Genomic DNA, 24236 nt, shown 5'->3' with positions numbered 1-24236 from the left:
AGGGCCTCCCTTCATCTTCAAAAACACAGAAAGTGCTCCATCTTAAGGATCCTGTTTGTTTTTTTGGGGGAGGGGGGGCTCTAATGGATCCGTTTGGACTAATGGATCTGTTTGAAGCAAGCAAGCATGGCTCCGGGACACCGGGAACCACTGAAGATCCATTATGCAATGATGCAAAGGCTTTCTGCTTAAATTTGTGGGGGAGCACGAATCGATGGGGAACAGTGGAGCTGCAGAGCTGACGGTAGTGGGATCGGGTAGGTTTGGCCCGGCTAGCCCACCCCGGAAACAATTTGGGACAACGGCACTGAGTGCAAACGAGGAAACACCCTCAGCTCGGCGGACAGAGACCAGGGGCCACAGACACACACACACTCACACGGTTCCGACTGTGCTGCCTCAGCAGTAATTAAGAGCCTTTGTTTCAGCGGCTGTAATCCCACTGATGGACGAGCAGCGCCGGCTGGCTTACCCGAGCAGAGAGAGATGAGGAGAGCTGGTGGGAGGCGGGGGGGGGGGGGGGGGGGGGGTTAGGATAAAGCACATAAGTAAGCAGTCCTGCCTCCGTACCAGACGTGTAATAAAGGTCGACCGTGTCCACGCGCGACGGCATCAAGCAGCCGCGCTTGGCTCGCATCGTCTCCGCGTGGCGACGCCTCGGAGAACTTGAGTGTCGCGCGTCAGCTGAAGACCACATGCTAGCGTGTTGGCTCGCACTGCGGATAAGAAGGTTGCAGGTGATGTGAAGGGCTGTGTGTGTGTGTGTGAGTGTGTGTGTGTGTCTCCGCTCAAAGGGTCCCAGTGTGTGAGTGTGGAAGATGTGGCCGTGAAAGAAAGAGAAGTGCGGCCTTCGTCAAGAAGGGCCCGGTAAAGTTCCCCCCTCTTTATTAAGAAGGGGATCTTCACCAAATTGTCAAAGAGCACTGATCTATGCAGCAGTTATGCAGCACGCTTTTCTTCTTCTGCCACAAAAGGAGCTTTTATGAAACCGAACATGAATTATGTTTCATGGAACGGCAGCGATGCTCGCCTTGATTCTCTTCGGGGGGGGGGGGGGGGGTGGCGGTCGGAGTCACCTCCGAGGGCCCAGGTCTAATCCTGCTGAGACATGAAACCCACCCTCCAGAGCTCCTCTAATCTGCACACAGGTGCAGGGACACAGGCATGTACCTGACAAGGTCCCGAGCGTCTCACTTCCCCAACAAACGGCAACGCCCCTCGGTCCGCTGACAGGCCGAAGCGCCAGCTCGCCAACTTCAACTGGCTTTTTTTTGTTTGTTACAGAAATGGGTTAGGTGATGTTGATGGCCTAGTTCGGGGGGAGAACTGTGCCACAGCGCCCCCCTCCCACCACCCACCCACCCACCCACCCACCCACCTGGAGAGGAAACGGCAGGGAGCCAGCAGGCCTTGTTTTAATTCTCCTAATTTTTCACATTCGCTCCCAGCGCAATCTCAATCGCTCCCCCGACGATATCAAAGCTGCCACTTCTCCGCGGCGCTCTAAGAATAACTGGATCCCGCCGCACATGCTAAGAGAGAGAAATCAAACAAACAGGGCGAGAATAGAGTACAAGAGCAGGCGAGCCTACATCTTCCTTCTCCGCCGACACTATCGACCGCGCGTCTCACAGAGTTGTGTAAATCCATAAAACAGATAAAGGCGGATAATGAGATGAAGATCTATTCATCAAAGCCTCTTGCGCACACACTCAGCAGTGAGGGGCAGAGCCGTCGGACGGCTGCTTACTCCCCAGTTTGGAGATTAAAGCCTTGGCTGAAAAGAAGATAAAAAATAAAAAAAGTGAGTGGTAATTCATATCAGGTACCGGAGAGGCCAGCTACTCCACTGAGAAGCTGATCTCTAGAAAATGTATCTTATCTTATAGTATCGGGGGGGGTATAATACACCACGACAGGAGTAATACTGTCTCGTTCCTCTCGAGCACTTTTGCAGTTGCTACGCGCAACCTGGAGGGGGGGGGGGGGGGGTAAGGAGTAAGGTGGATCGGCGTGTTGTTTGTCGGTTAGGATGATGAGGCCTCTGAGGACACTCTGAGTCCTCGCGGACACGCTGACAAACGTCCTGATAAGGATGGAGGACACAGAGGCGAGGCGGGACAGCAGCGCGCAGCTTGTTTGTTTACTTCCCTTATTTTTCTTTTTGTAAGGAAGAAAAAAGAAAGAAAACATTGGTGTGTGGGCGATCATTAAGCCTAAGCGCCCCCACCCCCCCCCCCCGCCGACATCGCTTCTCCTCCCCGCCCATCCTGCTGTCCGTCCCTCATTCCCTCACCCACCGTGGCTTCGCCCCACTCGGTGACGGTGCGCGCTGCCAATTAGTGTCCCCCACCTGTCGCCGCGGGTCACTGGTGCAGGCATCTGCTGGGTGTGAAATTGGCCGGCTCACTTTCGACCATGAACTTTGCACACACCCCCCCCCCCATCACACCACACACACAGTCACAGATATGCCGCTGTGACCTGAGGTTGACCTTTATGGTATGGCCCCCCCTACGTGGCCATGACACAAGGAATACCTCCAGCCCGGACCAGGTCTCAAATAGCTCGAATAGCGCACGGTAACAGATTTCCGCCCTGCTTTTGACGGGCTTGTGCTGCGGTGACATCACCAACGTGCCCAACAAGGGTGTGGAATAAGAGTTGAAGGAAGTGGCCAGAGCTTTTTCAGAAAAGTTTCATTTGGGAATGCGCCGTCCGTCGCTGCCCCTCAGGGGCCGGGTACCAACTTTGTAGAACAAGCCGCACACTCAACTGCAGCGCTGTGGTAGACCAATCATACGTCTCCATTAAATTGGAGCACGCCTGCAGTGATGGCTGAGAGTCACAACCGCACAAAGTCATTCGTTTCTGGTTTCGAGGTCCAAAAGAAAAACGCACGGGTGGTTTGACTTGAGAAGTTTCGATACCTCTTGGAACTAGATTATTTCGGCTTGCTGCCTTTAACGGGCACCCCTAACTGCCACTCGTCGAACACGAGCCAGAACAAGAACCCTCCTCGCAGGGGGAATGAGTCTACGGAGAGGCACACTGCGTCCCCACTTTGGAGCGGGCGCGCTCGTGTCAATCACTGTCGGCGCTCGCCTTGCTGCGCACACAATGGTGTTGCTGCTGACATGGCGGGCCGAGACGTCTTCTGTGCCGTCAGAGCTTCACGTGGGATCGGGATGTCGCGCTAAGGGTTGGTTCACAACAGCCCGTTTGACACGGGCTAATGGGCCTTTCGACAAAAAAGAAAAAAAACGGAGGGCCCCTAAAGATTGCATTTCTGTTGCCTCATTACATTGAGCCAATTAAGAATCTCTGGTCTCATTATAAAAGTGGGCCCCTGGGAGACAGCTGGGCCTGTCCGTCTAACGGTTTCTGGCTCCCTCGGTGTGTGCATGTGTGTGTGTGTCTGAGTGAGTGAGGGGGTGGCTGAGAGGGAATTGTGGAGCATCTTGAGCTCTGTGTCTTTGTCAGTGTCATTTTTTTTAATGATCAGAGGACGTGACTCCAGAGAAGCCAGGTGGGGAGGACTGCTCACATTCCCCTGAAACGAGGATACATTTCCATGTTCAATGTGGGCCAAGGCAAACGCCGCGAGGAACATCTCTCCCCATCAGAGAGAGAAAGAAACCAACACGGAAGAAATTGAGATGAGAGCAACCTCAATCCGTCAGATGTGCAATGATAGAGCTACGTATCAATAATTAACCAGGGCGGCACTAAAGGTCGGGCCCGCGGCGAGCCCCCCCCCCCCTCTACGGCAGAGGTCGGCTACTGCATGCGGTGAGGGAGTTTGAGTCCACCTGGAAAGGCAATCAACAAATGTGACTCAACGGTGTTGATTTCGCAGCACTGGTTTAATGTTTTTTTCTTTTTTTTCTTCTTTTTTACAAAAAGCGAGAAAAAACCATCTGCAGAGATCGTAGTACTTTATCTGCACTGTGGGCAGTAGAGAGGATGACTCAGAGATGGTGGGTGGATTGAGACCAGGTGAGACACCGGTACAGCAGATGGGAAGACTTTCCCATCGGGTTCAATGGGACAAACGCTTGCTAGAACATACAATGGAGATCCAATATATATGAAACAACAAAGACTATGAGGAGAGTGGTGGGGAAACTGCAGACCGATATTATGTCACAAAACCCTTGGGATCATTACTATTATTATATGTATATAAACCTATAACGTCTTGTAGGTATATATGTGTGCATTCACATCTGTAATGCTGCTGCTTGATTTTGGACACAACCTTCACATGTAGCACTACCCCACTATTCTCCGTTGTTTGTTTTTATGGAATATTTTTAGGTTGGCTGCCCACATAAAAGGGCTGAAATGCCCACATAGAAGAAATAAATGGAAACTGTAAAGCAGCAGTACTAAAAGCCAGTGGATGAACTGTGGGTTCACACACACACACACACACACACACACACACACACACACACACACACACACACGTGCGTTCTCAGGGAAGCGGTTAAAAGCTGGAAACAAGCTCACGGACAGCGGGTTGCTCGCCGTTGGGGAGTTGACTCTGACGGGGGCGGGGGTGTGTGTGCGTGTGTGAGTGGGACCCGAACAGCTTCCGCTTCCACCAAAGAAAATAGTCCGCTGTGAACGGAGATCAGACCTGTGTCCATGGCAACAAGCTGTTATTCAGAAACAACAGACATTAAAACGCCGTAGTCGTAGTCCAAGACATAGCGCTACATTTGTAGCATTAACAACAAATTTAAATAATTGTCATGTATATTCAGAGAGTAGTAGTAGACTGTAGAGACACTTGCTGTCTCTGTCTATCACACACACACACACACACACAGACGTGGGTCAGAGCAGTGACCCAGCTAAAATGCCAGCATGCACCCTACGATATCAGGTCCTCTGATCGAGCTCAGTACAGCCCAGTGCTGTGTCTTCTGTAGTGAAATCAATAGCCTTCGCAAATATCCATCCACGGTCCAAATTAATCAAACATGTTGCTTCACAGGAAGACAGATTTCAAATAAATAAAACAGTGAGATGGTGGAAGGAAAAAGTCGGATTGAGACTCGCTGGATTTAGAATTTAAAAATGAAGATGGTGAATGAACATCAGAAACCTGTAGGTCATTCTCTAATACATATCTTTATTTCGCTTTTTTTAAATTAAACCTGAAAAAATGGTCTTACACATCTCTTTTTTATGCCACCTGTCCAGTGAGAACAACACTACATGCAGTGGGACTGACCGACTACCTGGACCTGGGTCACGAGACTTAGTCGCCTCCCGTCTCGTCCTATCTTTATCAGCTAAAGTAATGGTGGGGATCAAATGAAATCTGGCGTGGTTTGCACAGTGAAGACAGCGAGGGTGTGTGTCCGTACAGGAAGAGGCCGGTCGGGAGGCACGGACTCATCAAAGCATGCCGCGCCCCCCCCCCCCCCCCCCCCGCGTTAAGCCCAAATCTGTGCCTCATTGTGTCTGTGTGTGTGTGTGAGAGACCCCGGCCGAGCCGGGAGCATTCCCCTCCACATGTTTGCTCTGCCCAGGGCGTGGCCCGGTTCGAGAGGATTACGCCGAGGAATGCGGCCGAGCCCATCATTTAAAACAAGAGAGGAGAGATGGAATGGGAGGGGGGGGAGGGCTTAAGGTTCATGTTCGCTGAGGCTTCGTAAGGAGCCCCGGGAAAAAGCCCAGGGAGAGGAAGCCGGGGCTAAATAAGGAGTGTGTAAACATTAAGAAAAGTGGTGTTCGGTTCTCCGTCAGCTTTTAACTTTCACCTCCTGGTTTCTGACTGAAGGTTGACTGAAGGTCACGGCCACTTTCCTTCTCACTCCTGATCACAATCTTGGATAATTGGTTTGAAAATGTCGCTGTGGACGCCCCCCCCCCTCCCCGCTGTGGCTTAATGCCGCCTTTATTTCCTCACTCCTTTGGTGGAGTCACTTCTTCTCTTCCCTGTCCTTTCGTTTTTAAAACACCTTCCCTTCCTTCCATGTTCTCTCGCTTCTTTATTTACACGGGGTTCAGCTGTCCCATGCCCCTGAGCAGCACAATCCGGATTAAGATGTTCTTACAAAGTGAGGGACACCACCGGGGTGGGGGGGGGGGGGGGACACGGAGAAGAAGAAATACCACCACACACCTGTGTGCACCTTCTACTGCGTTCCTGGCTTTGCCACTTTCTTTGTGTTCTACAAAGAAGAAGAAGAAGAAGCCTTCACAGACCTCGTTATCAGACATGTGATCTGACACGCACACATTTCATGCATTATGGAAAACATAGCTGTCTTAATCCCAATCCCTTTTGTGAGCTGCTTATTGTCTGCTTTATTCCAAGTCTGCCCCCGTGGGTTATGTCATATTTCAGACAGCTGCTGGTATTTGAATGCACGGGGGGGGGGGATGGAGAGAAGAAGAACTGCAAGAATAAGACAACAGGGCTACTGTGAGACACCATCACATGACGGGGTCGATTGCATTAAGCCTGTTAACAGAGGTGGTCTCGCTCATTTCCCACAGCCCCCCCCCTCCTCCCCGTCGCCAAGTCATCAAGTATCAAGGGGCCTGAAGGAAGGAACGGCTCGGATCGCAACGCATCGTTTGCGATGCTCCTTTAGACACAGTTGTGCCTTAAATGACGCTTCACGCATGAATGACGCCTTGATCTTTATAACTGGCGTGTATTTAGACTTTTAAAATCATGTATGGGAGTGTAGGTGTAACAACTATTATACATTCTATATTCTAACAAGACACCATTGCGCGCAGCGGCCGCCCGCCCCGTTCTGCCGATGTTGAGTTTGCGTGCAAATGTTGAGGTTGAGGGGAACATTTTCTCCTGCTACTCCTGTTGTCGAGGTCGCCACAGTCGACTTTGGGCGCCACGTCTCACTGGAAACGAAACAAGAGCCGTCCACTGTGGACGCAGCCCCAGTTGGACAGAGATGAAGCGGCCGTGTCCCACTTCCAGAGTTGACAAATGTGACGTAGAGAGACTATTTCTAAAGCTCACAACGCCGAGCAGGAGGACGATTCCCCAGACGTGACCCTTCAGAAGTGCCCGGAGCAGAGGCAGAGGCTTTCCGGTCGACAGAAAAATGCAGAAAAAAAGTGGGTATTTAGGTCGCTTAGGTCGGAGTGTTTTTGCACTGAACTTGCTTCTTACTTCCAAAACTGTGACCTCGCGATGGGAAAACCTGAAACGGCCCGGTTGTGAGATGCAAGTCTCTCATATAATGTAATTTACACCCTGCGACCTCTGACCGGAGGTGCCGGGTTGTGTTTACGACGCGTGACAATCTTTAGAAACCACGTAACGGAGGAGTTTGCCAGTCGGAGACACCTATCATTTACAGGCAAATACCAATACCTAGAAATTATTCTCAGCTGGGTGCTGAATCAGAGATCTGGCTACGAGGAAGCAGTTGCCTCGGCAGGAGGGTTACAAGCGCTCGCGCCTCCTCCTCCTCCTCCTCCTCTCTTGAGCTGCACCTTTCACGTGTTTACGGAACGTGTTCTTATCATTAGCCAACACCCGGGGTGCGATAACCAGATGAGAAGACCCGGGACAGGCGACACCGGCGTAATGGGGGTGGAAGTCAGCCGGCCGCGGAGCCAAACACATTTCCCCCCCCCCCCGATCCATAATAAAGCATCCATTCTCTGCGCCGTCACGAGGAGAGTCCTTTGTGGGGAAAGGGGGGGGGGTTTAAAAGCACAGAGCGTCCTGTATTCTCGCTCCATCGCCGGGTTGCGTGACAAGGAGAGCGGGGCGGAGAGAACGTGACAGAGTGGCTGCACTTAGGGTCCGGCTATGAAAAAGACCAAGAAAATTTGCCAAAATCTGCTTCGGCCTGCGTTGAAACTCTGCAATGAGCAGCGTTAAAAAAGGAACCCGCAGTGAGCAGGCGGGGTCGGAACGCGCGGGGGGGGGGGGAGGCGAGGAGGTCGGCTTCAGGAGGTGTCGGTGGGAGGAGACTGCTGCACCGGACTCAAGGGCAGCCGCATAAATGGTAGATCGGGGTCACTATGACCTCGGACGCAACCTTGTGCAATGCCCAGGCGTCACTGCACTGCTACATTCGTGCTACGGAGCTAGAGTCAATATTTACAGGGGGGAGGGAAGAAAAAAAAACACAGTTTCAGTGTTCTGCTCCACTTTCCTTGGGTATTTATCATTGTCACTGCTGTGTTTTTTTTATTTTTATTACTTTGACGCAGATTAAAACAATGGGTTGCTCCTGGATGCAGCACATGGGGTCTTGTTGGGGAGGTGTCTGGGGTTGAGCTACTTTAAGATATTTCACCAACGGTTCAATAGGAAAGGGGTCAACCAAAAAACAGCAGGACTTTATTCGAGGAATAAATACTTTAACCGCATGTGGTCAATTACAACAAACTGAGATCCTGACTAAAAAAGAATAACCACGTCTCTCGCAAAAGGCATCCGTGAGAACCAAACATGACACAACGGGCTGCGGCTGTGTGTGTGTGTGTGTGACAGCTGACGCTCACCCGGGAATAGAAGCCCTGGAATGACTTGAGGCGATCAGATGTTCGCCCACATACGCAGATGATGGACACGGCCTAGTAACATTAAAAGACCTTCCCGTGTAATAAAACTAAAGACACACACACACACACACTCCTCTACGGGCCTTTAACTTCATAGGTCAGGCTTCTAACTGAAGAAAAGCATGGAGACCTGAGACGTGCTAAATTGAGCCGACAACCTACACCGCCCATCGTGAGGAGCTGCGAAGTCGTAACATTCGGTGTCAGATGCGATATCGCCGCTGCAGAGGCGCGATCCGATTATTCATATGTGCCTAAAGTCGGTCCGAGTGTGAAAGCGTGACAGGTTTTTTTGTGCTCCGGGGAGGAGAGGACAGAAGGAAGAAGCACAGGACGGATCCTGGAGGCGCTCAGAAGTGCTCACCTTTAACGAGTCGAAGCAAGCGATCACCCTCCCGTTCTCCACCTGGCAGCTTTTGGGTGGGTGGGCGAATTTGCATTCCTCGTCGCCGCGCGAACACGTCCCTCTCTGAAACTGCCGGCACACTTCCAGGGTCAGCCATTTTGTGTCCCGCATCGAGGCGATGTTCAGCGCCATGTCAGCAACGCCGGCCGTGCAGCAGGGGAGGAGCGGAGAGCGATTCCTCTGAGGGTGGGGGGGGGCGATTGCGAGCGTTCCAGCAGGGGAGAGAAACAAAAACAAAAGTCGTCTAAATCTGAAAGAACACGCGGCTGTGAGCGGTCTGCCGGGGTGAACGGGGGAGGCCGGTGGAGGACTGGCAGAGTCTCGGTGCCCGGCGCATGGGGCTGCGCGGCTGCGTGTGGGTGACCCGGCTAATTGTTCATCAATCAGTGAGCCTCAGCTGGCGACCTCTGACGCGGCATGCTCGGCGACTCCACCTTGCACCGATGTCTCCGAGATGACCGTTGCGGGAGCGATGATTTCTGCGCAAGGGTGGGTGACGGGGTCAAAGGGGGGGGGCAAAGGTGGTGCTATTCTGAGGTGCGACGGCACGGTCTTCCCGAACTACGCGGTTCGCTTATGGTTTAAAACCCTGCACTGCCGACTATCTCGAGAGCTTTGGCACATCGGGCCGCAGTGCGGTAGCTCCTCCACCGCTTCGCTTTCTTCCCACTGAGCTCAGGTGAGGACAAGAAAAAAAAGAAAAAAAAGGGGGCTCGGTTGTCATGAGAGAAAAGCAACGCCCCGGGGATCCTCCAGTATGACGTGGTCTCACAAGGCACTTTTCAGTCAGTGATCTGAAAGAGAGAAGAGAAACAGAGTGATAAATAAGGGTTGGGCTTCTTCTGACGAGCTTCAACGGGCAATAGCAGTGCGAGAAAAAAACGAAATGAAAAAAAAAAAGGCCCGAACAGGTTGTGACCTATACGGCAGAGACACGCATTCGAGGTGGGGGGAGGGGGCGGGGTGACGTGTGCTTGCGCTCCGGGCACTGTCCTGTCGACGGCCTTCTGTGTCCGTCTAGTGTCCTGGGAGAGACAGGGCGGGGCGGAGGGGACAATAGCCGGACCAAACAATCCAAGGAAGTGACCTTTAGCTCGAGTGTACAAAACCCATTAATAAGCTACTCTCTTTTTTTCTTTTTGGCACACCTGGAAATGTTTTTCTGCTGTAACGGGGGGGGGGGCGAGTGATGGAGGAGAAGGGTTGTAAAAACATGCAGCTCGGGTTAAAGGATCCCCTCCTTGACACATGTGAGCAAGAAACGGGTGGGAGCGACGCACCGAGACAACGCTGTGCTTTTTGGGAAAGGAAACCTGTCCCACTTCTGAAGGCTCCGCTCGATCTTAATGGGGGCCTGTTGAGACCTGTACTCAAACCATCCACACAAGTGTGAAGGGAATAATTGTTTCTTTAACAAATTCCCTTCATGCGCAGCCGTTAAACAGGTGTTCAGGCCCCGTATATGCATAAGCTCCATCGTAACCCTGCCTGAAAAGCTTTCTTCTCGGTACTCTAGTTTGTACTTTTATTTTTGTTTTTGTTTAAGACCAAGAGGACACAGCAACATATTCTGTTTTACGGATAAAAATTGGTCGAGGTTATTATTATTTTTTTGTCTCCGGTCAAGCGGAGGTGGATCGGCTTCCGAGAGACGACCCTCTTACCCTTGAAATCCCCCCCCCCACTCCCTCCCTCCCTGAAAAAAAAGCCAAACCGCTTCAAGCCCGATGAATCCGGACCATTGTCCCGCTAATCACATCGTCCCACTTTAGTGCTGATCGTGTGAAATGAGATGTGGAGCTTCCTGACGCCCAGGCTCTGCTCTCCAAGGCAGGATTTCATTTCATACCGTCTCCCCTGGGCGAGGGGGGCGGGGGGGGGGGGAAGAGAGCCAATCGCGGCAGAAAGTAAAGTCAGGTAAGAGAATCATGTCAGATCTGACCTTTAGCAATTAATCCCTCCGTATTTTTAGAAGCCATGAGATGTCTGCGATCGAGCTAACCTACTTAGCCCACGTGTGCCGACGGACCGCGGCGCCGTTTCCTCGGGAACGGACATGGCCTCGGACGATGGAAGATCTTCTATCAAAGTTGTTAGGTTTAGAGTAGTGGGGTCGACGGCAGGGATGAGGGGGTGAGTGTTGTTTGGGCTCCGCAGGCAACATTCACGCAATGTTTGAGTCACGAAAAGCTATTCGTGGCCTTGGGATCAAACGGAGCGCCACGTGGGTAAGGGTACGGCTACGATCATAATCATGTCTCTTCCCGTGCTGTCTGTAGACTTGTGTGTGTTGCGCAATATGCCCAGCACATTTAACTGCTGTCCAAGCAACTGTTGTTATTATTAAGGGTGACGCTCAAAATCTGTTTTGAGAGTGGGCCTGGATCAATCCCTGACTCAACTTGACAGACGATGGACGGAAAACCAATAAAGTCCATCATAAAATGCAAAATGCAGAGTGGGTTAAAAATTATATCAGGACAAAATAAAAGCAGAAAAGCAACAAACAAACAACCCAGATGTGCTGAGAACCGAAAGCTCCGAACCAATCCATCGAACCGCCAGCCAGTGTGATGCGCCAGCTTCGCCGAATTAGCTTTAAAGACACAGCTGTGTGCTGGTAACCTGCTTTCAGACGCCTGGGCCCCGTCTCTCTCCCGCTCATCTGAAACGCACCAAAGCCCCTGCTGTCATCCCGCTTTAAGAGCGGGAGGAACTCAAACACACCGGGGTCGAAAAAAACTGCTTCACCGTAAAGCCTGCTCATGGAAGACTCTCGACCGAGACAAGAATGGCAATGGTTGGACCGGTGCCTTTTGGTGACAGGGGCTCGGGCTAGCTTAGCTCTTCCTGGACCGCTAAGCCCAGCGTAAACTAACCCGGGTTAGTTTACGCTGGGCTTAGCGCGGCCAGGCTCCAGCAGCACAATGCCAAAGGGAAAGACAGGACCGCGCATGGCCCAAATCATAAGCTGGCTACATTCCTGCTGTCCTTCAAGGGACAAGAAAAGCCTGATCAAATGTTCTGTCACAAAGCTATTTTACTTAAATGGACGCGCGAATCTTCCTGCTTTCGGCGCGTGGATGTGAACACGGCTGCCCTCCCTCTTTCCAGGCGCACGCGGGACCGCTCGAGCTATAACAAAACTCTGCAGACTGCAGCGCTGTACTTCCTGTTTATCTTGCGATTCGGCCCCAGTCCCGGCGGACGGGGACAGCCTGGCCCGGAGGAGTCCGGGGGGGGAGGGAGGGGTGAGGAGGGCAGAGGGTATGAAGAAAAAGCACCGCGGCACTGGCGGCCAGCTGGCGGCGGCATTATCTCGGTCATGCTGCTTAATTGAAACGAGATCCGCGGCGTCTCCAGCGAGAGTAATTTGCTTGACTTCCGAGGGCCCCGCGTATAGCCCCTTAGTCCGGTACCTCGGGTGACAGCGTTTGCTCGGGCCCGGACGAAAAGCTTCCCCCGCGCTCTCCCCCCACCTCCACCCTCCGTTGGGTCTGGACCCTGGCGTCAGCCAGGTGTCGTTGCCGAAACGCAAGCGGCTGTGACGGGCGAGAGCAAACAGGAGTGGACGTTTTTCCATTCATTACCATTTTGAACCACTCTTCTACGGTCATTTGCATGGCCGAGGGGATCAAGTGGTCAATGTTTTTTTTTTTCTTTCAAGGCTCGGGAGAGAGCGAGAGAGAGAGAGAGAGAGGCCTCATTGTTGAAGCAAAATAGGAAAACGTTGGGTTTCCAGTGAGTAATGGAAAACGAGAGGAGCAAAACACTGAAGGTTTTATCATAATGTCTCCAGTGGAGCGAACCCAGCTTCCATCCAGCGTGACATCATCGCCTCGCAAAACGTTCCCTCGCATCCTCCAGGTAAGATCAGAGCCTAGCTACAGCCTGCGGCCTAATTCCTCTCTAATACTATGGACGTTATGACGCTTATGAAATTGTCCTTGGCATAATCTACGGGCTCCTTGAGTTCGATATCATCAAGTGCCATTAGCGATAAGGAGGGGTGAGTGGGCTCAGCGGAGGCTTTGCCGGGGCCGAGCTGCTGTCCAGAGGCCACGCGTGGAGCCTTTTTTTCTCCGGAGTCAGCAGATAGGTGTGAGCCGTATCGTAATAGCCCCGGCTAAACCACATGTGACCGCCGGACGGCTCCCGCACGTGACGCAGGGGCCGGCTCGGACGCCCCGTTGGACGTCCACGGTGTCCCGCTTTGCGTGGTTTGCTTCGTTTCACAGGCCCCTCGGTATTCTGGGAACGCACTTGTTCCGTGTGAGAGTGCTTCTCTCCTGCTTTTACGCCACGGGACATAAGCAAGTCATCGGCTAATTACGGAAAGGCTGGCCGCCAGTGGTGAGCGGCGGCGGTGGAGGGGGCGTTTTGGACAAACATGATGATTAGCAGAAAGCCTGAGCTCACTCAATCTGAAGGCGTGAAAAACTGTGAGAGGCGCTTCCCTTCAAATCGAGGGTCGGAAAAAAGACTACGCCGCTTGAAATGTTGAGTGAACGCCTATCAAAAGAGTCTTAAGCCCCTCAAATTACAGCACTTAAAGACGGATGATTCAGCAAACTCACCCCGGGTGTCACGGAGAGGCGTCTGGAAAAACCTCCCGAACACTTAATCCTATCAATACTGTCCCGTGGTGCAATTTGCATCGGAGAGTAGAGGACTCGCTACTTGGCTAGGACTCATCTCATTCTTTTCGGCAACAGGAAGGGCTGAACTGATGTTCCGTTTTAGAAAAACACCCACTTCCCCCCCCTCTTGATCAACAGCCAAGACGTGTGACACCACCCCGGACCTTTTTCCGCGGGGGCGATAATAATCTGGACAGACGCGGCGAGAGACGCGTCGACCATGCCTCTTCTAACACATCAGCTTCACCATGTTTCAGCTATTTGTGTCCACGTACAGGAACCGGGTCAAAACATCAACCCCCCCCCCGTTCTGAAACAAACAACCTTTGCCCTTGTTATATGGGGGGGGGGGGGGGGAGAGAAAACCACCCCAAAAAGTTGTTATTGTTATTGTTAAACTTTGCGAGGAGCGCACAAAGCGGTAAATGTGTAGCCTGTGTGGCAAAGAAAAAAAGAGAAAAGTAAAGCTCTTGACATTTGCACCGAGGGAAGGGGGCAAGTTGAATTCTGTGATGACGCCTCTCCTTCTGGAGTCGAGAGAGAAAGTCCATTACGGCGCTGGCGAACGCTGCGAGCGTAATTACTGCACGGCACTCGTGTGCATTTATCCCACGCGCGGTTATATTGTCTCACCCTCCCTCAGCGTTCCCTCTCCTCCCTCCCCACTCAGAGTGGAATGCAGTACTGCAGCAAAAAAAAACTCCTGGAAAGAAAATAACCTTTCCACACAAAAAAAGGGGGAGGGAGTAGGGGGGGGGGGGGGGGGGGGGCAGGTGGGGGAGGAGGAAAAAAGGTAAAGATAAAGCCGTCCTACGGGACGGTCGTTCCCCACCTCGTTCCGCTGGGTCCCGTAGCTCTGCTGCGTGTCTCTCTGTCTCTGTGTCTGTCCCGAACTCAGGAGCCGCCCGGCGCTTCTGTGACACTGAGCCACAGCGCAGCTTTCCCTTCAGCCTCAGCGACGGGGGCTAATGACCATATGAACTGCTGTCATTCCTCAGCACAGTGCTGCAGCCGGGGGTCCATGCCTAGACAGGGATTCTCTCTCTCTCTCTCTCTCTCTCTCTGTCTCTGTCTCTCGTCCAGGGAGCAAGCGAGCGAGGCAGGCAGGCAGGCGGGCGGGCAGGAAGCAGAAGAGTGTCTACTCCAACTATCCGGCTGAAACACTTTCAGCCGAGTCCCCCCCCCCCCACACACACACACACACACACACACACACACACACCTCGAGCCGGCCCCCTTCCTGCACAGCCAGCCTGCGGCAAGGTTCCTACCCCTTAGCGGCTCCGGCCAATGGAAAGGCAGCTTGTTCGGAATCACAGATTTTGGCGCCTCTACATTGGAGCGGAGCGGACTGTGTGATTGGGTGAAGACCGTGCCTACGGTGACAACCCCTGAATGCTGATTTTAAAAGGTATTTCCCCAATTTAATGCCTCACTCGACTAGCTGCTACGTTAGTTATTCTTTGCCCCTCCCTCTCCGGGTGAACTTGATTGTGTTAACAATTCCAAATCGGCACAAGCCCGATCGTTTCCTAACAGGCAACGAGCTCCGGGAACGTAAAGTGCCGACTTGTACGCCGGCGCGGCACAAGTAAGCACCGACCATGGAGTTGCTGCAGTCGAATGGTAATGAAGATCCGCCGCGTCCTTGTCGATGTCCTGTCATCACATTTAACACCACCCCCAGGAAACCGAAGCACCGCGCATCCTCCCCCTTCCGACTCTCCTCTACCTCCCCTCAGCATCTGTCCTCTAAACTCATCCACCCCCCCCCCCCCCCCCACACCCCCACACCCCCACGCACCAGACACACCAGTCTCCCCCTCCTCCACTGACACGTCTCTTTTCCTTTCCCTCACCTTTACGTTTGGCCTGTTTCTAAAAGGCATCTTTGGGTTTTATTCAAACTCCCGAGACTGGACCGCAAAATCGCACCGTGGCGACCATTTCTGTTGTTGTTATTGCGATTGGCATTTGCTTTGGGGAAGACAGGGGAAAAAAAGGAAGATTGGCGGTGGCTGGGACGTGAAAGCATTGGTCCGTCTCCTTTCCTCCCCCCACCTTCCCCACTCCCAAACCCGCCCTACTCAGCTGATGACATGCCTGTTGGCATCACATGAGCCGTGAAACCGGAGCGTCACAGAAACTGATGAGTCAGAGAAGCAGCTTCATGACTTTTCAATCCGGATTCAATAGAACTGCTGTACCGTCTGTCTCTCTCTATCTGTGTCTGTGTGTCTCTCCCTGTTTGTGTCTGTGTCTCTCTGTGTCTGTCTGTCTCCCTCTCTGCCTCTGTCTCGTACAAAGGCTGTGAATGACGCAGCAGCCTGGGCGTTTCGTTGACATCGATGAGGCTAAACACGTTTCGCATTATGCTTTAATGGCGCGATGCTCCACAGGGAATGTATTTGTCAAATGGACCGGAGGCGATGGGGGTCGGGGGGCTGGAGGGTGAGGGGATGGAGGAAGGAGGGGGGGGGGGGGGGTGGGGTTATCTCTGAGGCATGAAAAATTGGCCACCTCAGCAAGTGACGCCGAACACTGACGTCATCTTAGGCATCAGAGCACCTGTAATGAAATCACAGACAGCCCTCTGCCATTATATGAGCAGGGATGCGGGGGAGATGTCAGCCTTTGTGAAAAAAAAAGTGTCACCTTACACCTCGCTGCAAATGTAGCCTCACTACGCCGCAGACGGATGCGGCAGATTAAAGGAGCAGGAATGCTCGCAGGCAGAAAAAACAGTATATTACTGCAGGATGAAACTGGAAAATGAAACAACCCAATATCATTCATGCGGAATGATATTCCGCATGAACAGCAGTTGGACTGCCGGGCCTGCTCCGTCATCGCTGATAGATGAATCTTAGCAATTCCTCATTTGGCTGCATCCGACTTCTCGATAACCACATTACTGAATAATAAATGTTTAACAAGCCTGCTGTTTGTAGCTAATTTCCATCGGCAGACCTCAGACGGCCTATCGTCTAAATAGGTTTGTCCGACAGGAAAACAAACAAAGGCCCGGCAGACAAACAGGCCGAGCCGTTTCCTTCCCACATGTTATCCCCCCCCCCTCTCTTATCATCCCTCTCCTGTTTGACCCCAAACGATTTCGCTCGCTCACGCACAGCGAGATCCCGGACGGTGTGGCCCAAAGCGCCTTCCTTTTCGCATACAAAAGGGAGCCTTCCCCAAAAACATTGGCTAATTTAGACAAATGGGAATTGATGAATTAAACCAGTTTAAAAATGGTAACTAGCGCAGGATGCTGTATTAGGTGGCACTGACTGATAGTTGCACATGACCGAGAGAGGGGGGGGGGGGGGGGGGACAGAAAAAACTGGGCTCAGAAATAGGGCACCGAAGACAGATCAATGAAAAGGCAGCTGTCTTTTTCTATTATTAGCCGTAATCAAATATCAAGCGGCACAGAGTTGCGCTTCCTTCCGCTCCAAACCCATTCTCGCAAGCCCGTCACACAAGTCCACATGATGATTGAGAATAAATAAGCGGATGTGTGGGCCGCTGGTCAACCAGCGTCTCTCAAAGCTGTGCAATTAAACCGAGTTCAAAAGATTAACCAGGAAGTACTGGATTATTTACATTAACACTGCTGCTGGCTCTGGATCAAACACTAACCGTTTTCTTTAGGTCAATCTGATTCTAATCCTAGGGAACATTAAAGGCCAAGGTTTCACTCCGATGATTATACAAACTGTTCTGGTGTGCTGCCGACTGCTATGTCCTTCTCAAGTGTGCAATTACTTTAATAGCCTTAATGAACACAACATATTCCATTAATGACAAGCTGCTGTGATATTGTTGTACTAATACTTCTTTCCACTGGTGCAATCCTCCTCTGAGATGTCAATTAGCAATTTTTAGAAGCACCAATTATTGTACATGACATGGCAACAAGCCTGATCACAACTTATTAACCTTACCCAGGTGGAAAAAAAAGCTGCAGCTCAGCCAAGCTGCGATAGATTTAAAATGTGCCTCCACTCACGACTCATTAGAACTCCTTTCTTTTTTGTTGCACACAGCAATTAAATCTAACACTCTATTAGTCAAGGCGCAATTAGGGTTATTGTGCTTTCACATTTGCATTTGAAAAGTAACACACAACAGCAAGTTGTTTGTACTTCGAGTGCACCTCGCAACAATGATGACAACGTCATCACGTAATAACGGGGACTGAATATCGCAGATGGAATCAATAATAAATGAGTTATTATCAAGCCCGTCCCCGGGTGATTTCATTATAAACATTGTTTACTTGACGTGAAACAGCATTAAGCCGAGCCGAGGAAAGGCACACGGGGACCACTACGCATGCCGATTTAATTTGCTTCACTATGGGGCTGCTTTCACTTCTTTCCATTAGCTAACGTCATCTGGCCAGTTATGATGAGCTAGCGTAGCAAATTCGGACACCAGCGTTTAGTGTTTTAATGCACCGAAGCAGCGCCGTTACAACCATTTTAGCCACGTTAACTGCTTAAAAGAACTGTTACGCTCGCTGCAGCGCCGTAGCGAGTGCCAGACGGGTACGGCGCTAGCTGCTAAGCTAACTACCTGCAGCTTACCTGATGACGAACCTGTCACATCCAGCTGCACTTCAGCAGCCACCGCCGCCTCTTGAGAGCGCTATTTCGGTTGTGACGGGACCTTCGAACGGTGGGAACAGGACGGGGAGAAGAAAAAATATGGGTCTTCGGACGAGACTCCTCACTTTTTCTATCCTTGGGAAAACTTTTCGCGGTTTCGAAAAACGGTATTTTATTGAAAAGGCAGAAGTAAGCTTTAACTCGCTACACGCTAGCTCGCTAACTACTTTTCAGACTAGGGTAGGAAGCAACAAGCGATTTTGACAGTTCGAGGAATGTTGGATGTGCTTCGCTAGGGGGTTAGGACTAAGGTCTGAACATTAATTACGTATTGATTATGAACTATATCGGATGTTATAAGCGGAAACTAAAGGAGAAATAATATGATGTTGTAATTTGTTACAACAGCTTGTTCAACTTTAACACGGGGATTTACTTCTATTCGATAAACAACAGATGTTCAACCCTGCAGGGAAAGTGGTACAGTCCAGATGAACCAAGGGTAAAGGGAGGGGGTGCTCGTTACCTAGGAAACAACAGTGAATCTCCTTGTGGCGAAAGATGTGGCCACTGATTTATGGACCAGTGCCTTCCTGTCTGTCCGTCAAAACAACCTGCCATCGAAAAAATGATTAAGATTGAGAAGATTAAAGACATTTGAAAAAAACTGTAATTTATTCTGTGAGAAAATGTATTTATTCCCATAATTTCTAACATGTTTATTTGACTAATGTACAGTAATGTCCTCCAAGACATGATTCCCTCGATAAATATATTTATTTAAAATATATATATAGACATAGGATATGTGGTCATTCTTATAAGCATCTCCATATAAACATACAGTATGTTGATATATAAACTTATGATATGTTCTTCAAGACACCAATTCCAATTCCACAAGACACCAAACTGCAAAAACAACAGAAACCCCATTTCATTTTTTTTCAGCATATCAAAGCATTTAAATCGGCACATCGTCACCACTTGATGCTTTGCAGAGGAGCATGTACATCCCCAGCATTTTGCAGGCTAATTGCATGCAGCTGGCTGGATTTAGCGATCCGTGACACACAGAGACCCTTTGTCAGCAAGAAGCACAGCGAGTCAACAAGGAGTAAGTCACAAATATCCCCGGAATGAGCAGAGAGGCACAAATTTAGCCCCACTGACTGCTGCCCACGCCATGTGCTGCCTATTGAGCGCACGGACAATGAACACAGCCATCACAGACTGCTCTGTCAGGTCCAAGGCCATGCTTCAGTGGAATGGTACCAGGAATGAAGGCATCGCAGTTTGACAGGAATCAGGCCATCCGCGGTGTTGGGGATGAAGACGGTGTTAGTTATTGCTGTGATATTTCATAACAACAGCTGTTCGAAGTAGAGACCTTTATGGGCTCAATTTATTGCCAATCAATGATTAATCCGGAGTCAGACGGGGTGGTGGTCGGCATGTGCTTCTGCCTTGTGTCACAATATATTGTGGCATTTGATGCATTACCTTGGTGGCGCCGTACAAGTTCATTATTATTCCACATTATCTGAGTCAGAGCAACAGTCAAAGTGTTAAAGAAAACCAAGAATGCCAATGTTATCCCTGCCTGTTCATGCTCTATTCAGCATTTATTATCAGAAAGATATCAGAGCCACAAGGTTTTATCCAACCACAGACCATGTACATTTTTTATCTGTGTATTGCAAGTGAAAAGCAAAATACAACACATCCAAGGCAGCACCACAATAGAGAAAAACTGTATTTTTAAGACCTAACTGATAATGAAAAACTGCTTGCATAGGTCAAGCTCCTCCCCAAAGGCCTAATGTATTGATCTCAATGCAGAGGAGGCAGTTGTTGGAGAAAAAAAAAAGAAAAAAGCTGCTGCCGGCATACTTCTCTAAAAAGTCCCTGAACGCCCACACACTTGCAAACAAACACAAACTTGCCTCACGCTCATGAAAAAACAACAGCACAGAAACATCAATTTAACAAGATTTCTTCTGTACTTTGAGTTTGGCACGACGTTGACGTAGGCGAAGGGGTTGAAGCGTTTGCGTCGATTCCCCCTCCTCCTTACTCGCTGCTGGACAAAGCAATTTAGTTGATATTTAACGGCATGCTAAATACGCCCTTTTCTCCAAAGTTTGGGAAACGGGGGTCTCGAGCACAACAAAGACGCCGCGCCTGTTTCCGCCTGTGTGTTGGGCTCATTAAGCTGTTATGACTTTCCATCCGTTGCACTTGTAGTCTGTGGAGATGACCTCGGGGGGGTCATCTGAGGGGGCGTCGGGCTGAAAAACAACCGTTGCATCTAGGCAACATCACTGTACTGTTGGCCAAAGTCCACAATGAGGTGGACCCCCGCAGATAGAAGAACAACGGTTCTAAAGACAGGGCCACACACACACACACATGCACACACGCCCCTTTCTGCACACACACAAACACACTTACAAGTGGTGGGCATGGCTCTGCTGGCAAGGACAGAATGGATCTTGGAAGTCCTTGCACACTGAACGAGAACACACCTGATTATGAAAGCTTTTGACCCAAATGCTTAATGCAGCGCAGGTTTATTAGAAAAAAGCTTATGGCCGACACAAAGCTCAATGAGTGTACGTGTGCGCACTCTCATGTTTAGTCAATTCCATTGATTGTGGGGAGATCACATGGGCATTTTACCCCCGTAATGACTTGGATGAGCGTTCCTTTTTTTCTCGCATCACATGGTTTAACCAGTGATGGATTGAAGACGGGCCTTCACCGGTTACCCAGTGCGTGTGCACGGCACCGGGGGGGGGGGGGAGCTTATTCAAAAAGGCTGAGTGGATCCGTTTTGAGGCGGACTCATTTGTTCACTGAGAAAAAAAGGTTCGTTATGCGTCGCCATAAATCATCAGCCGTTTGTGCGCCTTGCGTCACATGCTCCTCTGAGGACCCGTGTCAGCATTAAAGGCGTGATACGGTAGAATTCCCACGGAAGCATGTGTGAGTTCACTCGAAAAGAAGCAGATACATTTTAACCACTGGTTTTTCAGATAAAAGAAGAGTTCTTCTCTGTTTTTTACCATCATAGTATAAGTAATCAGAGGCCTAAAATTTAGAAGTATAGATATGCATTCCATTCTACTTGAAGACAAAGTACATCTGTGTAATAATCAGCATGTGAGATCTGGTTCAAAGTAGTTGAAGAAGAAAAGATTGAACTTTTAATTAGTTAGTTCCACATTTTTGGACAGACACAGCATGTTAGCTTAGCTTAGCATGAGGATCTTTAACAGGGGTATTCAGCTGGACTTACAAAGTGTAAACCCTACAAAATGTCGTTTTCTTGAGGGTTATGCAACTATTTCATGGATCCTCTGCTGGTTGCCCGGGAAACCTCACTGTGAAGACAACATAATAAGCATACCTCATCATTGGCACATAGTCACTTGATGTATTGTTAATGTAAATATATTGATTAGTGCAGCTTTAAGTGTGGTGAAAATAGCCTACTTACTTTCTCTCCCCCGCTGGTTTCCTGAATTGATTGAACAGACGTGGATCCATGAAACATACCGATGTTAGATGTTCCACTTGTGTAAGCTCATTATCAAAATACAGTTTGCAGATTTTGTTAAGATCAACGCTGCTCGGTGCCTCGTGAATAATACGATGGGAGAACTGCTTTTCCAAATAAATACAGACTGAGTAAACGCACGAAATTCTAAGATAACTTGAGATTACTTTGCTGTAACTGCCTCATTATTTATTTAAACCTATTTCAGAAAGCTTGGATCCGTAAATCTTATAGTGAGCGGTGGCATTTCCGACAACAAAACAAATGTCAGGGGGAAAACGTCATATTACCATGACAACTCGGCTATTGTCTTGTCGAGGATGGAGAGTTTTGAATTGAACCCCAACGAGACGAACCACTGACTGTTGTTCCCTGACGGGGGCCGCAAAAAATAAAATAATCAATGTCATCAGCTCCCCCATCCCGCCTCCTCCTCCTCTTCTTCCGCATTCCAAAGTGCTTCCGAATACAGTATGGGGCACTTATATTATTCATGAGTCTCAGGTTCACACAAGGCCGGCGGCGCGGCCCAGACTCCTTAATGGCCGGACCGCCCTTCATCAGGGCCGAGCCGGCCCTGTGATCCAGGCTTGGCAGTCACTCAGCCCGGAGGATTGAGACTCCTTTGAAATATTCAATAATGCATTAAGGATCAGAGAGAAAGCAGCTAATTATGTCCACACACACACACACACCCTTCCAGTTTCTCTCTTGCACACTCAGACACGCATAAACACAGAGTGAAACTGGAGGTAGTAATTAATCATTTTGCTTTCTGACAAGCTGTAGTATTTTTTTTTTTTTTTTACAAAGATAGATGAGGAATGAGATGACTGGGTATTTGGAGTTTGCCCCCTCTGTGACGCCTTGCTCTGCTTCTGTCGCCGTGTGCTTAAGAAAACACGTCCGCCTGTGTGTGCCCCCCCCCCCCCCCCGAGATAATAATAATCTCAAGGCAACCCATTAACCCATCCCTTGAAATATTGATGCTTGTGCAGTAAGGCAGCAGGTCACAAGGACACCTCCGAGGCCTCATGCAGGAGCAGTCGACCCCCTCCAGCAGCAAAGAAGCTCTGACCTCCGACACCCTGCGATAGCCATTTGCGTTTTTTTCCCCATTGAAGTTACCTTTTAATTCCTCTTCACACACTGTGATTAGCCTTTGCAAAAAATTAAATAAAAAAAAGTTAAACCTTTTCAACTGAACTAAACTGTATTGACCCAATCGGAATGGGCCACAGGTAACTCGATTAATCACAAACATTTTTTTGTTTTTGTTTGCTGAAGCAAAGCGGAGCCCAAAAAAGAGAAGGCCCTTCATCAGTGGCCAATAATAAGGCCCCAATCATTTTCACCCTTCAGGAGACACGATCATCACCTCTATCGGACTACGGTTTAAACAATATCAGTATGGATGTGGAGAAAAAAAATGACACAGAAACAAATAATCTGGTGATAATGTGAGGCGACAGTCTTGGATCGAACATTCTCTCTGCTGCTGAATCAAACGCCACGCTCGCTCTGTAATTACCAATTTTGAAGTGGCCTCGCGAGCGTCATCAGTCAGGAGCCTCCTTCAAGCACGGCAATTATTATATTACCGTAACCATGGTGATTTATTTTTCCGTGTGATTTGCAGTGGAAATGTATTTATGGATGAGGGTGGGCGGGGGATCACCGAGTGTGTGTTCGTGCGGGTGTGTTTGTGTTGGTGCACGAGTGGTGTGCCAGGGGCTGGATCAATTAAATACAGCACGCGCACACACACACACACACACACACCCACACACATAAACACACAACTATGAGCACCGCTCTGAAGATGATACAGTTCACATTGCAAAAATATACTGTTAAAATAATTTCAATTTAGAGATATTTGATTGGGAAGTAGACTGGTTCTTTCTGGCCTTACAAATATCTTTAATAATCGGTTTTGAGAAAGAACAAAACAGAACGAAAAAGGAAGTTATGAAAACTGACTTAATTCTGCTGCTGAATGGTTTGCTTTTATTGGGTTTGATGGTACCACACAAGCTCCATTAATAGATAGACTGCTCCATCTGGTGGCCATGGCAACAGCAGGCACAGATGGACATTAATGACCAAATGATTGTACTTCATCACCACCCCTCCCCCCGCCCCTACTTCAGGAAGTTGTATCTCACATTTACATTCCATTCAACATTCAACATTCAGTCTTTATTGTCAGAGAGCAATAGAAAGGCCCTCCAGTGATTTAGGAGTTGTTCGTCCATAACATTTGGGCCTCACTATAGAAGGATCCAACAAAAGAATAGTCCAAACTGAAGCAGCAGAGGCTGAGCTATGCAAAAACAAAAACACTGGACTCTACAAAATCCCATAATGCAACTAAGCAACTTCCCTCATTCAATGTTAAACATTTAAGACGCTGTCCTGTGATCTCAGCTTCCAAGGCC

At 49.8% G+C, this 24236-nt stretch overlaps 1 protein-coding gene across 14 annotated transcripts in view; it reads right to left on the bottom strand.

Annotated features, from left to right (window-relative positions):
• Positions 1-18528, bottom strand: part of mbnl2 (muscleblind-like splicing regulator 2) — a 38353-nt gene extending 19825 nt beyond the window's left edge. For 5 of the 14 annotated variants that reach the window (XR_005120778.2, XR_005120838.2, XM_037479574.2 and 2 more), the window contains exons 1-2: positions 18213-18527; positions 8939-9774 (exon numbers count right to left, since the gene is read on the bottom strand). Coding sequence is in view for 5 of the 14 variants with exons in the window: in XM_037479574.2 (XP_037335471.1) it covers positions 8939-9112 (174 nt within the window). In the remaining 9 variants the exon portion in view is untranslated. Of the gene's footprint in view, positions 1-8938; positions 9775-13557; positions 13766-14452; positions 14784-18212 lie in introns of those variants that run through there. The other 9 variants (XR_005120819.2, XR_005120831.2, XM_037479297.2 and 6 more) reach the window with 4 other exon arrangements.
• Positions 18529-24236: the final 5708 nt, after the last annotated feature.

The sequence above is a fragment of the Pungitius pungitius genome, chromosome 3 (genome assembly GCF_949316345.1).
Source record: "Pungitius pungitius chromosome 3, fPunPun2.1, whole genome shotgun sequence".
Taxonomy (NCBI): Eukaryota; Metazoa; Chordata; class Actinopteri; order Perciformes; family Gasterosteidae; genus Pungitius; species Pungitius pungitius.
The sequence above is the reverse complement of the archived record's forward strand: the minus strand, read 5'-3'. Positions and strand labels throughout refer to the sequence as shown.